The 15,058-nt window shown below is 40.3% G+C and overlaps 1 protein-coding gene and 1 long non-coding RNA gene across 4 annotated transcripts in view; one reads left to right on the top strand and one right to left on the bottom strand.

Annotated features, from left to right (window-relative positions):
* Nucleotides 1-15,058, bottom strand: part of rell1 (RELT like 1) — a 28,101-nt gene that overhangs the window by 1,965 nt on the left and 11,078 nt on the right. Inside the window, exons 3-6 of the mRNA XM_046852045.1 lie at nt 11,252-11,326; nt 6,154-6,208; nt 1,973-2,215; nt 1,147-1,288 (exon numbers count right to left, since the gene is read on the bottom strand). Coding sequence (XP_046708001.1) covers nt 1,147-1,288; nt 1,973-2,215; nt 6,154-6,208; nt 11,252-11,326 — 515 coding nt within the window. The remainder of the gene's footprint in view (nt 1-1,146; nt 1,289-1,972; nt 2,216-6,153; nt 6,209-11,251; nt 11,327-15,058) is intronic.
* Nucleotides 2,233-6,957, top strand: LOC124387615. 3 transcript variants are annotated; one of them, XR_006926183.1, is made up of 3 exons: nt 2,233-3,796; nt 5,868-6,125; nt 6,369-6,957. It is a non-coding gene; the product is annotated as an uncharacterized LOC124387615 (long non-coding RNA). The 3 variants fall into 3 exon arrangements; XR_006926182.1 differs by lacking the exon at nt 5,868-6,125; XR_006926184.1 differs by lacking the exon at nt 2,233-3,796 and having other exon boundaries at nt 5,399-6,125.

Raw genomic sequence — 15,058 nt, 5'->3', positions numbered from 1 at the left:
ACTTTTTTGAGGAGGTCTATTACGCAAGCAGATCAAAAGCGGCCTCATAAACCTGAATCGAATACGAGTTAAAGAGCTTTAGTGGGGTTTTGGACAGTAGTGTCCCTGAGCTCAGTACAGGTTTGCTGGATTAACTGGCTGAAATGACTGTGCGGAAGTGTCAGCACAAACTGTCCACTTATTAGGTTAAATACCAATCATCTCAAGCAGCCTATTAGTAGCTAAACTACTTCACATCACACTAATAAACGATATGGCTGCAACATGTAATAGATCTCCTCTGCAATATCCCATAATTACAATAGTTTGTAGCAGATTTCAGTACAGATCAGTTGGATTGTGTTTTATAAAGCAGATGGTAGAGATCCAATAATCCTTTTATTTAACTCAAATTATGCATCACGTCTTTTACTTGAATTATGTCTGCATGATGTGGTGGTATTTACGAGGGAGTATCAAAAAGGTTTCGAGACTGGCTCGGTTTACAAGAAAGTACTTTGTTGATCTACGTGTACACAAAACGGTCCCTTTGCACAGCAATACAGCGGTCCCCGTGGTCCTGCCACTTCCGGAATACGTCCAGAAGCGCGTCAAGCATCTTCATGCTGGATGTCAGAACGGTGTCATTGGAGGCGGATCTTCATCTTCAGGAAGAGGGCGGAGTCAGGAGGAGCCGAATCTGGCGAGCAGGGTGGGTGCCAAACCCTCGAGCTCGTTGAAGGTCTCTCCTCGTTTTCTTCGTTGCTCCTGAGGCCGTATTTCGAACGCATGTCATGTCAAACGTCTATGTGGCAGATTTGCCCAGTTTCACGTGGAAAATTAACGTGCTGTCCGTGATTAAGAAGAGCACCAGTTAGCGCCATCACTTTTTGATACCACCTCGTATTTTATTCCTTTTTAGACAAATGAAATTTGACTCTAAACGCAGAAAACGTGACAGAGTTTTTTACGTGACTAAGTAATTAGTTAGACGGCAGGCCAAGTCTCATGCGTAATATTTTGGTGGTAAAATGAAGAGGCAGATACAGAAACAACGCCCTGTGCAGTAATGATATCCCGCTGTGATTCCCTGCAGTTTTCTCGATAGCAACCCTCTCTATCTGGGTGTGTGTTATTAGTTTGTATTGTGTTCTTTGTTAGGCTCACCTTAGGCTCTGCACATGTGCTGCTGTTCAGTGGAGCGGCCTCGGTCTTTACTGGAGAGGCAGGGACACTGCCGTTAGGCTCCGTGATCAGCAGGCTGCGTCGATCCCGGGTGGGCCGCGGGTCAGTTTTGGTTACGCGGAACCTGAAATTGAGCACCATCTATTTTTAATATGCCTTACATACATTCATTTTGTTTGCACGTGGCACGAATCCCAACTACCCATGAACATCTGTCCTGGAATTAATGAAATAAATTCGGGAAATGAATCGAACTGTAGAGACAAACACACACACACACACACACACACACACACACACACACACACACACACACACACACGGGTTAGGGTGACCCCGGTAAAAAAAAAAAAAACCTCTCATTTATCACAGCGGCTGAACGGGGAAATGCTCGATTAGCATTCATGGCGCAGGCCCCCGTTCAGAGAGCACGCAGGAATGAGCGATGCGCTGGACTAGCCGCGTACACGCAGCACACGAGCTTAAATGACCTAAAATGGTCATTAAAAATGTGCACGCACACGCCACGAAATGTCAGCGTGTCAGTCAGTGTGTCGTAACATCTCTGCACCTGCCTGGAATATTTGCATGCGTCTGTATGTGCAAGACGAGGTGACACACTACACCAGCGAAATGAGCGAGCAACACGATACTCTAAGCTGGTTTCACAATAAAGTGCAGTTTCGAAAATGTCTCGGCTATTGATATCTGTAGGAAGGCTCGAGAAACGCAGAAACACGCACGTTTGTATTAATGGACAGTCACGAGACTGGTTACTTTCCCCATTCGCACACAGTCAAACACGCACCTTCCAACAGCCAGCACGGTGACCTCGCCGACATGGGCGCGCCGCTCCACTTTCCTGTTCGAGCCTCGCCGCATGAGGGGCCATTTCTTATGACTGCAGCGGTTACACGTGTTGTTGTGCCCAGCCATTCCTCCGATGGTGTGAAGGTGGTTGCAGGTGTGTTTGGCAGCTGCGGCAGGCGCTCCGGGTGACACGGGGCTCACAGGGGTAGCAGGAACAGGAGAGGTAGGTGTTACAGGAGCACTAAAAAAAACAAAAAACAAATAAACACTGTAAAACAACCACAGAACGAGTCACAAAAACAAGTTTCTGCCCAATTCTTATTTTTAATCATTGGTTTATATTGAATAGGTGTTCAATCCTGGTCGGGGTAAAGGCAGATCCGGGATCATTGGGTGCGACTTCCTGGATGGGAAGCACCAGGAGATGGAAAGCAGATGTTCTTCACCCGTTTGTGTAGGTTTGTGCACATGTGACAACCATGTTCTTCTCAGCAGAGCATGAAAAAGGTGACACGCAGAGGATGAGGCAGGTGGAGAGCTGTTAAAGATATGAAGGATACGAGTGCTATCACGGAATTAGAAACGACAGCGTCAGGCTCTCTGGGTTGTTGTGCTGCCTCATGCTTTTACTTGTAATACAGGGTATTGTTCACGGCTGCTCGTCTCTCTCTTCTTCCGTTAAAGAGGAGATGCGTTTCCGACACTCAACTTACTATTTTGGGGGAAAACGGTGGCAGGGTCTCATTTTCCGCTCTCCGTTTCACTACGGGTCACCACTCGGGGTGTGTGGTATACCAAGCTAGGCGTATATAGGCGGAATTAGATCGGGATAGAGACGTTATGTAAAGGACCATCTGCAGGAGGGATGAAAGAGGAATAAAAGACAGGGAAGAGACAGGCTTTTACAGCCTTGTCTAATTCAAACACCTACACACCAGCAGGGAGGTATGTGTCTGCCGAAAGGTTGGCGTGATTATAAGCAAAAGGAGCAAAAATATTAAACCGATTACAGACACTCTGAAACTAACAATGATCTATTACAAGCACTTTGTGACCGTAACAACGTTAAGCCCCTTTGTAACGCGATTCCAAAATAAAACGAGCGAAAGGCTCGTTCTCCGGTCTGTCGATCAACTATTGCTCCAATTTTGGCTCTGCCTTGCCTGGCTGGTACAGGCCTCTGGCTCCTCCCAGCTGCCTGTCTAAGTGTCCCTCTGGCTCTCTGCCCAACAGGCAGCAGGAAATCAGAGCTCTCTGTCCAACGTCACCGAGCTGAAATACTCCAGCGTTCAACTAATCTGGCCGTACTCATCCGTCCCCTCTTTTTCTCTGTCAATCATCCGTTCACTTTGGCTGCTTTGAGTCCTAATGATGCGTCTTCCCTCATTCCCAGTCTGCCATCATTATCCTCCCTACTGCTGTGTTATTCTCATACTCCACGAGCATTCCCTGATTCTTATTCAGCTCATCTGTGCTTTTCTGCCGTCTTTTCTTTTTTCTTCTCACGGCTGAGATCTCTCCTCTCACGTCGCGCATTCACGCCGCGAGGCGCACCGACTCACTCTTATGTGTTTGCTTGTGAATGGAGAGAAGACCAGGTTTTGTGGAGCAGAGGCTTTCACTAAATCTTACATCACATGGACTTCTTGAAAGAAAAGCTGAGCGCATTCATAATGTCAAGGCTGAAGAGCTGAATGAAAAGCGAGGGGGAAAAACTGAATACATTCGATTTGATCTATACACGTCGCCTATACACTGCAAAGAGAAAAGCTATACAAATGGAAGCTGAACCACTGAATTGGACACGTTTACCCAGAAACAGGTAGGTGATACGTTTTATAAAGAATAACTAACATCCATGAACAACGCTACAGATCTTTTTAATCTTCCTCCAACCTCAATTATTGTAAAGAGACAAAATATATGAATTTATGAATCCCCTTTATGTATAACTACCACACAATATAACAAATCACTCACCAATATAAATATTCCAACAAACTTTATTACACACACTGATCTCCTGAGTATCTGTACTGAATACAGGCACAATTTATTTTATAGTCTACACTGCCACCTTGTGGTAGCAACCTTCAATCATCAAATCCAAAAAACCTGAAAGATTTCGGCTAAAATCACTACGAATTGAAAGCAATCAGAAGATGAAAATAAAGTAGGCTAGAAAAAGAAACATTATTATGCCTACTAAACAAAAGGTTTTCATTATGACAATTCTACAAAACAACGGTTTCAGATTCATGGCTGATTGTGGGGAGAACTTGCGCAATTCCTACATGTAGCATATTTCAGGCTTCTGTATGTTCCACTGCGTCAAAGCATGGGTCAAGTTCAGCAGGGTTTATTGTGGTTCAAATGGAAATTTTTCAAAACAGCTTCATGAAGGATGTAGGTTGAGGGTCATTGCCCTTTTGAAAGACCATCCCTGGCAAATCTGTAACATCCTGGCAGAGGAAACCATCTGCTGGGTTAAATAAATGCAGGGACTTTGAGCTCAGCTGACCACAACCCACAATTCTGTTGGAAGTTCAGGTGTTGTTGTTTTTTTTGTCAGAACATTTAGACCATATTTTATAAAACCTTTCAAAAGCTTGTTATGGACATTGACTGTGTGGAACTTTTCCTCATTGTTTGAGGTACACTATTTGACCAAAAGTCTGACACCTCACCATCACACCTACATGTGGTTCTTGAACAGGCCACTGCAGATTTTATTTCTCTTTTCTGGGAACGCTTTCCACTAGATTTTAGAACATTGCTATGCTAATGCTTTAAGAATCTAGTAGCCTATAGGACACTAAACTATACCTTATAGCCTAAAGTATATAGTGGGTGAACATTCCATTCAAAAGGCAAGAGCATTATCATGGAGTTGGTCACGTTGCTGCTATATATTTAGTTTGGAATTATGCCTCTCACAAGAGGTCAAACGCTGATGTTGGATAAGGAGATCTAGGGTTCAGCCAGCTTTTTAGTTCATTGTTCAGTGGGGTTAAGAGTGTGTTAGAGAAGTGAAGAAAAGAGTGCAGGCAGGGTGGAGTGGGTGGAGAAGAGTGACAGGAGTGATTTGTGATAGTAGGGTATCTGCAAGAGTGAAAGGAAAAATTTATAGGACTGTGGCGATGTTGTATGGTTTAGAGACAGTGGCATTGAGTAAAAGACAGGAGGTGGAGCAGGAGGTAGCAGAGCTGAAGATGTTGAGGTTTTCGTTGAGAGTGACGACGATGGACAGGATTAGAAATGAGTTTATTAGAGGAACAGCGCATGTAGGATGTTTGGGAGGCGAGATTGAGATGGTTTGGACATGTACAGAGGAGGGACATGGGGTATATCGGTAGGAGAATACTGAGGATGGAGCTGCCAGGAAGGAGGAAAAGAGGAAGACCAAGGAGGAGGTTTATGGATGTGGTAAACAAAGACATGCAGTTGGTTTGAAAGAGGAAGATGTAGAGGACAGGGTGGTATGGAGACAAATGATTCGCTGTGGCGACCCCCAATGGGAGAAGCCGAAAGAAGTAGTAGTCCAGTGGGGTGGAGGTCAGGGCTCTTTCCAGGTTCCTCAGGTTCTTACATGCCAAATCATGCTATTATGGAATTCGCTTTGTTCACAGATGTATCGTCATGCTGGAACATGTTTGAGGCTTTTGGAAATTTGATTTGAAATTGTAATGTTACAGCACACACAGACATTTTAATACAACTGCTTTCAATTTTGGAGGAATAGGTTTCTCTGGTGGCTGTGATGGTCAGGTGTCCGCAACACTTTTGCCATATAGTGCTGAGGTGTTCTTTACTCAGCAAACTTTTACACTTTCATAAATGATGCTTAATGAGGTGTTTTGCTACTTTTCCTAACTATTATCTGACTTTGGCAGGTCAACACGCTTCTGTACTAAAAGCTCTTCAGTCTTCAGAGTGATGGACAAGATTTTACATGGTCAAAACTCATCTTCGGGAAAAGGCAAAAATGGAGGACTTGAATTTTTATAGTTTTACTTAAAATCTTCCTGAATAGTGTAGAAAAGAATCGTCTTACAAGGGTGTCTGACATTTTTCACTTCCTAGAGATGACCAGACAACTTGTGTAGCATCCCATGTTTTAGATCGATCATCCTACATTGTACAAGTGGAAGGTTTGTAACAACAACAAAAAGTTCTTACCCATCAGAGTCTGTGCTGTTCTCAGTAACCATGGCCTTCAGGGCATCCGAGTTAGCTAAGGAGGGAGAGAGAGAGAGAGAGAGAGAGAGAGAGATTGACTTCAGACAAAGACAATATATGGCTTTAACAAACTTTACTGTATAGACATATCAGTAAGCTTCTTTCACATGCACATTCATAATCATATCCTGTTTATTTGTATTTTTCCCCTATAGCCCATTCTCTCATGTCTGGGATTTGCCCTTGTCCACCCTTCATTTCTTCCCTGCTTTAATCTTCAAGGACACTGCGGCTCGTTCTTGTGCTTTGCTTTTAAATGGAGATCACCAATAGGAAAGGAGTGTCCTGTAGACAATGATCCCACCGAATGACAAAAGAACGTGCGGACATTTCTGAAGGACATCCGAGTGAGCCTGGTTAAAATATGCCAAAGCTGCAATTTTGAAATGTGATGTCTGAACCACGTCTGGACTTTTGACAAAGAGAAACTAATCCTGAACGTGCTGCCTGATTTGCTCTCAACACAATGAAACTGGGCACTACCTGCAAGTAGCGTGAGAACACTCGGCCTCAGGCATTTACATCCTCTGTACTGGCTATGGAGGAAAAACACCGCCGGCCAGTTATAACCGGTCTTGAGGTCAAAAATAACTTGGTCAATATTTTCCATTTTCCACCTTGTTTGTTGTTATTCCAAACCGACATTCATTTTTCTCACCACCAGATGGCAGACGAGGGTAATAGTACAGGGTGTCCCGAAATTCTTCCTATATTATTGTGGAAATAAACACTTTTTCCATAAAATGTCTTTTATAATGGTTTATGAATCGGTTTATATTTCACATCCACACAAATGCCTTTGACAAAAGAATGTAATTTTCATGGTCTGATCAGGAGGCTGTCGCAAGAGACAAGCAATTACACGCAAAACAGCAGATGTGTTAACACAAGTTTACCATCAGATGGATAGGCAACTCTGTGCGCTTACAAAGGAATGGCAATCATGCAGAGGATGTTTTGTACATGAACTGGGTTATTTTGTACATTTATCTTAAGCCACCCTGTAGTTTGATTTGTCTGAAAAGTCTGTAAACATGCAAACCATGGTAGCTGAAATATACAAATAAATCAAAATACTAGTTAGAAAACAGGTGTAAAAGACCCCTAAAGTGGTGGAAGGTGGCCCATTTAAAAAACAAAAACAAGAACGAGGTGACCTGTGGAACAAAACATTTTCCCACCCTTACTTTCTACAAATTTGGGCTTGATATAGCATTTCTGATTCATTTTGGATTTTTATCATTATCCTGATTCAGCATTAAGGCCAAACTACAACCAACCAAACACTTGGCATCACTTTAAAAGAAGAGGACAACAGAGCCTGGAAGAAGAAGAAGAAAAAAAAAAAAGTACTTCATGTACTTCTCAGAAAAAAAAACATTTGAACAGCTGACATTTGTCTTCAGAACAGGACAATTATAAAATGACTAAGCAAATACCTCTTCAATTTTTTTTTTTTATTTTTTAGAAACAAAAGAACATTACTCATGCCAGTGGGATGCGAGTGATGCAATTAATGTTTATTATTAGAACTTTTTTATGAAAGCAGTAAATCCAATATGAATCTGAGCAGAAAAAGATCAACAGGCTCCACACACACAACACCCATAAACACTTATTAAATCGACACAAATTTTGGTTGGGGTCCTTCGATGTATAAAATCAGTGAATTTCAATAAAATCTTTTCACTATTTGTCTATATAAACCTGCTTGTACAAAAAAGGCTCTAAATGTGTAGAATTTGTCCTTTTCGACGTGGGAATAGTTAAGAAAAATTTGTGAGTTACTACTGTGGACATAAAAATGAGAAGACGGATGACAGAATTCAGTTGACCTCCTTTTCTATGTGAAGCTTGTATGTATGTATGTATGTATGTATGTATGTATGTATGTATGTATGTATGTATAAAGCTGAATGAATATTTAGGCACTATATCAGAATGACTAACAACAATGGTGAGAGTGATGTGATGATAGGAGGCAATAAATAAATAAATAAATAAAACAAAAACTTGGGTCATTTCTAACAGAAAGGTAAATAAGCTGCCAATCAACTGTGTTTTTCGACAACTGATTGTGACAGATGTTTATCACTATGCTAATCAAACAGCTGGCTGGATATTCCTCTGTACAATCAATTCAGAAACGCAAGATGAAAGCCATTGAAAGGGTAAGTTTCGATCGATTGATCGATAGATAGAGATAGATAGATATCTAGATAGATATCTAGATAGATAGATAGATAGATAGAATTAGTTAATTAAAGAGATAACTAATGCTGCCTGGTTTAAAACTACAGGTCAAATCACTGAGTAAACTGAGACCCATAACATTAGACCAATGAAATTGCGGAACAGGTTCAGGTGAACCAATGAAATTCTTTATATTAAATCAGATGCGCTCCCACTGAATCAGACCGCACCACATCATAAATATGGATGAGGTTCCTCTGATGTTTGACCTGCCGCTCACACCGGGCATGAAAAAAAAAACACTTCACCTGTGTTCTGAGCTGCACGGCATCGGGAGAAAAGCTTCACCGATGGTGATTTTTAAACGCACGACGATGCCAAAAGAAAAACTCCCGAGAGAAATAGTTGTGAAAGAAAGGAGGAAGACAGTGAAAAATGACTTTCTTGGTAGGCTACTGTTTAGATACAAGCCGTGTAACAGACACTGTCTATCGTTAAAGCCTGTGTTAAGTTCATTAGTTTCAGTGTAGACACCTGAGGCTTATAGACAGGTGCGGCGTATTTGTGTAAAAAAATACAAATCTGCCAAATTTAGTGGGTGCGGCTTATATTTGGGTGCGCCTAATAGTCTGGAAGTTACGGTAATAAAAAAGCAATTCCACTCACACAATGCAAAGTGAACTCAAGGATTTGAGACAAACATTTGTGTAGCCTTAAGAAAACGACCTGTGAGACTAATCAGGAAAAAGGCTTTGGATTTGATAGATCAGTCTATTGGTTTGATGAGTCCAGATGTACCCTGATCCAGAATGATGCCAGTGTGGTTCAAACATGCCTAGTGCTTACCATACAAACCTGTGGGGGGGGCAGTGATCTGGAGTTGCTTCAGTTTTAGGTTGGGTTTAAGTTCAGCAACATTGTGTGTCCAAAAAATGAAGTCAGTTGACTGCCTGAATTTACTGAATGACTTCCCCCCCCCAACGCCCCCACCCCCATCAATGTTTTTTTATGCTCTGTTGGTACAGACATATTCCAACACAACAATGCCAGGATTCATCAAGCACAAATTGTGAAAGAGTGGTTCAGGGAACATGAGAAATGTTCCCACATGGATTGGCCACAACAGGGTCCAGACTTTAAGCACATTGAGAATCTTTGGGTTGTGGTAAAGAGGACTTTACAAAGTGGTCTGACTCACCCATCATCAATACAATCTCAATATAAGATCTTGGCGAGAAAATAATGCGACTCTGAAAAGAAAGAAGTGTTGTAACATTGCGTAAGCTGATTGAAACATGGCGAATGGCATATTTGACCAGGCCATATGTAATATTGTACTGAATTAAGTTACTTTAGCAAAGCGATTTCGTTTCCGTTATATAAATGACACCTCGACTACACGGCTTAATAGCTAAAGTTAAGTCTTTTTTTCCCCTAAAGGCTTCTACTAGTCACACTTTTGTTTGTTTGTTTTTAAATAAAACTAAAATGCCGTTTTAAAAAAAGGTCTATTTGGTAGGACTGAATAATTGCGCTTCGAATAAAGACAGAATTGTGTGAAAACTGAAACATCTTCCTCTCCAAATACTCCCTTCATCAGATTTACATTCCTCCCTGTTCCTGACGTGAGAACTGGTCCCACAAACAGGCGAGTTTCAGCTATCGTGTGGAATCTGGAGTAAAACATTTTCTTCACTATTTAATGCATGTCTTTTTCTTTTATATTAAAGGACATTTGATATTCGGTTGTAAGGGCTATGCAACAGTCACAGAGCTTTGCGAACTTTGAGAGAGAGAGAGAGAGAGAGAGAGAGAGAGAGAGAGAGATTTCACATAACCGCAAACAGGAACCAACTTGTTGCTCGAAAGCTCTGAGACATGAAATCGAACTATAAACGGTTCGAAGGCACAACACGTCCTTCATTAATACACTGACTACGGTAATTGTTGGCAAATCGTTGTGGTCTAAAGGGAATAACACTCTCCAGAGCATAATGAAAATAATGCACATCTACACTGAATTTCATTAAATTCATAATTTCCAGTATCACCACTGGCCAAATCTTTGTGCCACATGTGCTCATCCAGCGCTTTTATAACCACAGGAGTTAAAGTCACTAAATTCTTTAATGTATTCTATAAATACGAAGAGATACGTGGTGTTTTTATAGATGCAGGAGCGCTGGATATCTCTAAACTAGAGCACTGATCACATTAGGAGCAATTTCGACAAACACCTGTGACAAAAACATTCCTGCTGCAAATCTCTCAGTACAACTGATTGAGTTGTTTGTTTTCCTTCAAGAAGTTTTATCAGTATTTAAGTGACCATAAAGAAATCAACTAGCCCGGAAACCTGACTTTCATTGCTGCCATCATTTCCAGGAATCCCATTTGCTTGTTCAGACGAGTCAGAATGAAGCCGAATCTAAATTCATTCACGTACTTTTGCGTTATAGATTGAAGATAGTGTGAGTACAGCCTGCTTACTACTCACACACAGTAGCTGACTCGTCTACAGAAACAGGGTGTGGTTGGTATATTCTCCCATTACAAGTTGCTCTGACTACTTTTATAACTTGTAGCATTTAACTGGAAAAAATATATATAGTGTGTCCATTTTCCTGGGTAATCCTTATTATACATTCCAGCCCAGATTTTCTATTCTGTTCTGAACAGGGAAACATGTGGAAACGACTGTATGTTAATCTGGTTACAGAAGTGATAGCGAGGCCTGGATTACTGTTTTTAAATCCTCACTGCTCTTTAAAGTGAAGGTTGTAATGGATGTAACACTCGAGAGCGGTTCAGTGCTGTGTGCACTCATACATTCACCTCCTCCTACCTTCATTCGACATGATGTAATGGACGATCTGGCCCACGGTGTCAGTGTTGCCCTCGCTGTAGGTGTCATTCATATCTGCAAGGACAGAGAGAGACACACAAAAAAAAGAAGACTGAGATTGGTGAAGAAGGCGAGTGAACGGAGAAGTGGACAGTCATGTCCAACAGGTTTCAATTCAAGATTAAAATAGAAAATATGCGCCATTTCTTGTGTAGGGGATCGTCTGAGATTCTACACGGCGTATTCGGCAGCTAGGTGTAAGCATGACGCAGCAGCACTGGGTATTTACAGGATAGTGTGTCGGGTAGTTTCAACAGAGAGACCGTTCTGCGCTTTTCCTCGGAGCGATAGAATCTTTATCCGGCACGGAATTTCATATTCAAATGTTGTTCATCACATACAGTACATACATACATACATACATACATACATACATACAACGCCATGCAGTGAAATGCTTTATATGACTGTCCAGCATTCAAATACAAAAGGAATGGAATTTAAGGATATATATATAAAAAAAAATAGAAAAATTTAAATGAAGTAAATAAATAAAAAGTATAACATATAGAAATATCTAAGAATATATATATATATATATATATATATATATATATATATATATATATATATATATATATATATATATATATATATATATATATATATATATGAAGCAGTATGGCAGATATTGACAATACAAATGAAAGTGATTTAGTATGAATGTCCTTAAAGTGTCCATGTGCAATTTGCTGGATATTTGCTTAAAAAGATCTCGAATGAGTGATTTTGAATAGAACGTTATAATACGTAGAACAGGAGTCAATTATTTGCATCATCTACATTTTTCAAGCTAACATTCAAAACCTGTAGCTTCTGGACAATTGTATGGCAGGTGAAGAGTTTTAAACTGAAGTTATAAAACAGGGCATTTGAAACATTTCTAGACAGAGAAAGTGTAATTAGGTCTGCATTGGTGAATTGAGTTTACTGAGAAAAGCCTACAGGCAAATCAAATGTTCTTTGAAATGTTCTTCTTTAGTCATTGCTCAGAACACTACAGGTGTGTTAGCTGGAGATTAGGTTTTAAAGAGTAACGCTAGACATTTCTTTTACAACAACTACACTTACTAACAACAGTAATGACACAATGTTCTGTAATGTGCTTTTAAAATTTCTAAGTATATTTATTGAACCACATTACTAAGGAGTAACCCAGTACAGCCTGTTCAGGTAAAACAGGTGGAGTTATAGATAGGTGAACGGGCTTTTTCCTCCCCATTGCAAGTAAAGTTTGGAATTCTCTCCCCATTGAGATTATACAAGCTGAAACTTTGTGTTTTAAATCTGCTTTTTAAACCTACCTTTTTTACGAATAGCTATTAAAACCTTTTTTTTAATGACTTGCTTTTGTTTTTAAATCTGCTCTTAAAATATTTTTTTTACAACTTGCTTTTGTTTTTAAAATTTGCTCTTAAAACCTACTTTTTATGAATAGCTTTTGTTTTTAAATCTGCTTTAAATTTTTTTACGACTTCTTTTTGCTTTTAAATCTGCTCTTAAAATCAATTTTTTTTACAACTTGCTTTTGTTTTTTAATCTGCTCTTAATATCTATTTCATTTTTGACGACTAGCTTGTTTTTAAATCTGCTCTTAAAACCTACTAGCTTTCAGGTGATTCTTTTTTTGCGTGAGGTATCCGTGATGTTTATTTAACCTATTTATTTTATTATTATTATTCTATTTCCTATTTTTTTGCTCATCGGCCCAAAAACTAGTATACAGAAGCACCAGCATCTCAACCTGCGTTTAGACGGATGTTCTGTAACCACTAGTTCAACGGTAAAAGACCTGGGAGTTATTTTAGACAGCAACTTGTCTTTCAAATATCATATCAACCAAGTTACAAAAACAGCCTTCTTTCACCTTAGAAATATTTCGAAGTTAAGAAACATGTTGTCTATATCCGATGCAGAGAAGCTCGTCCATGCGTTCATGACCTCCAGAATAGACTACTGTAATGCATTACTAGGTGGATGTCCTGCGTCATTAATAAAACAAGCTTCAGTTAGTTCAGAATGCAGCAGCCAGAGTTCTTACAAGGTCAAGAAAATATGATCACATAACCCCGATCTTATCGTCCCTACATTGGCTTCCTGTTAAGTTTCGAATAGACTACAAACTACTGCTACTCACTTATAAAGCACTAAATGGTTTGGCTCCCATGTATCTATCCAGTCTTTTAACACGCTACAATCCGCCACGCTCCCTGAGATCTCAAAACTCTGGGCTTCTAGTTGTTCGTAGAATAGCAAAGTCCACTAGAGGCGGTAGATCATTTTCACATTTAGCTCCTAAACTCTGGAATAGTCTTCCTGACAGTGTTCGGGGCTCAGACACACTCCCAGTTTAAGTGTAGATTAAAACATATCTTTTAGCAAAGCCTATACATAACACACATCACATATCATAACCTTGTGCTCCAGAACATCTGATCACATCACATTATCAACTTGTGCTGTTAATATGAACAGCAGCTACGCTAATTCCTCTCCACTGCTTTTCTTTCTCTCCCCATCCCGAGACACCCTGAGGTTTGGCCAGCTCCAGTCACCTCCCACCTCGTGATGATTACGGACCTTTGAAGAAGTAGATGCCGAACTCGCAAACATCCCGAACCATCTAGAGACGTACCAGTGCCATTTGGATCCCGCTACATGTGTGGAGTTTGACATTGGACCTCCTGGAGTGTTTAAAGGCTCTGGCATGGAGAAGCTGATGCTGGATCTGTGATGATCACAAATGCTGAGCTCATAAAACTCGGAGCTACTAACCATATAGACTGTATAAGACTGCAGAAAGAACATCACTTATAATCTTATACTCCAGTGCTCATGTTAGTTCTCACTCTCCAGTGTTCTGTATTGTTGAAAGATTTATGATCAAACTCTTGATGTCACCCAAATGAGGATGGGTTCCCTTTTGAGTCTGGTTCCTCTCAAGGTTTCTTCCTCATAACATCTAAGGGAGTTTTTCCTTGCCACAGTCGCCATGGCTGCTCATCAGGGACAAATTCACACCATTCACCATCACTGTTGATTTGTGTAAAGCTGCTTTGAGACAATGTCTGTTGTGAAAAGCGCTATAGAAATAAACCTGACTTGACTTGACTATTTTATTCTTGCAAAGCACGTTGAGATATAACTTTTAAAGAAGCCATAGTAAATAAAAGATGATTATTATGAAATAGTTTTAAATGTGGTCAAGGAGATAAAACGTGACTGCATTGTTCCAGCCATGTTCAGCTTCTTAGGTGGTCGGATAACTAAGGATTTAACAAACCTATTTACACAATCATTAATAGTATGATCCATTCTGTTAATATATAAATATACTCTCGTTTTCCACATTAATAGGAACACCTGCTCGTTTATGCAGTAGTCCAATCAGCCAATCCGGTGGCAGCAGCATAATTCACACACTCACACAGATACAGGTCAAATCAAGCTTCAGTTAATGTCGACATCAGAATAGTTGATTTCAGAAACTGCAGATCTCCTGGGACTTTCTCACACAACAATCTTTAGATGTTAGAATGGTGCAAAACACAAAAAAGGACTCTCCAGTGAGTCGATATGACTTGCCGTTCCTGCTATAACTGTTACTATAAAGCTGGAAGCACACATTTGTATAGATGTCTTTGGATCGGTGCAATAAAATTTTACATTCACTTGAACTTGGAAACCCAAACCTGTTCTAGCATGGCACAAAGCCAACTCTATAAAGATCTGGTTTATTTGTTTTGG

The sequence above is a fragment of the Silurus meridionalis genome, chromosome 6 (genome assembly GCF_014805685.1).
Source record: "Silurus meridionalis isolate SWU-2019-XX chromosome 6, ASM1480568v1, whole genome shotgun sequence".
NCBI lineage: Eukaryota > Metazoa > Chordata > Actinopteri > Siluriformes > Siluridae > Silurus > Silurus meridionalis.
The sequence above is the reverse complement of the archived record's forward strand: the minus strand, read 5'-3'. Positions and strand labels throughout refer to the sequence as shown.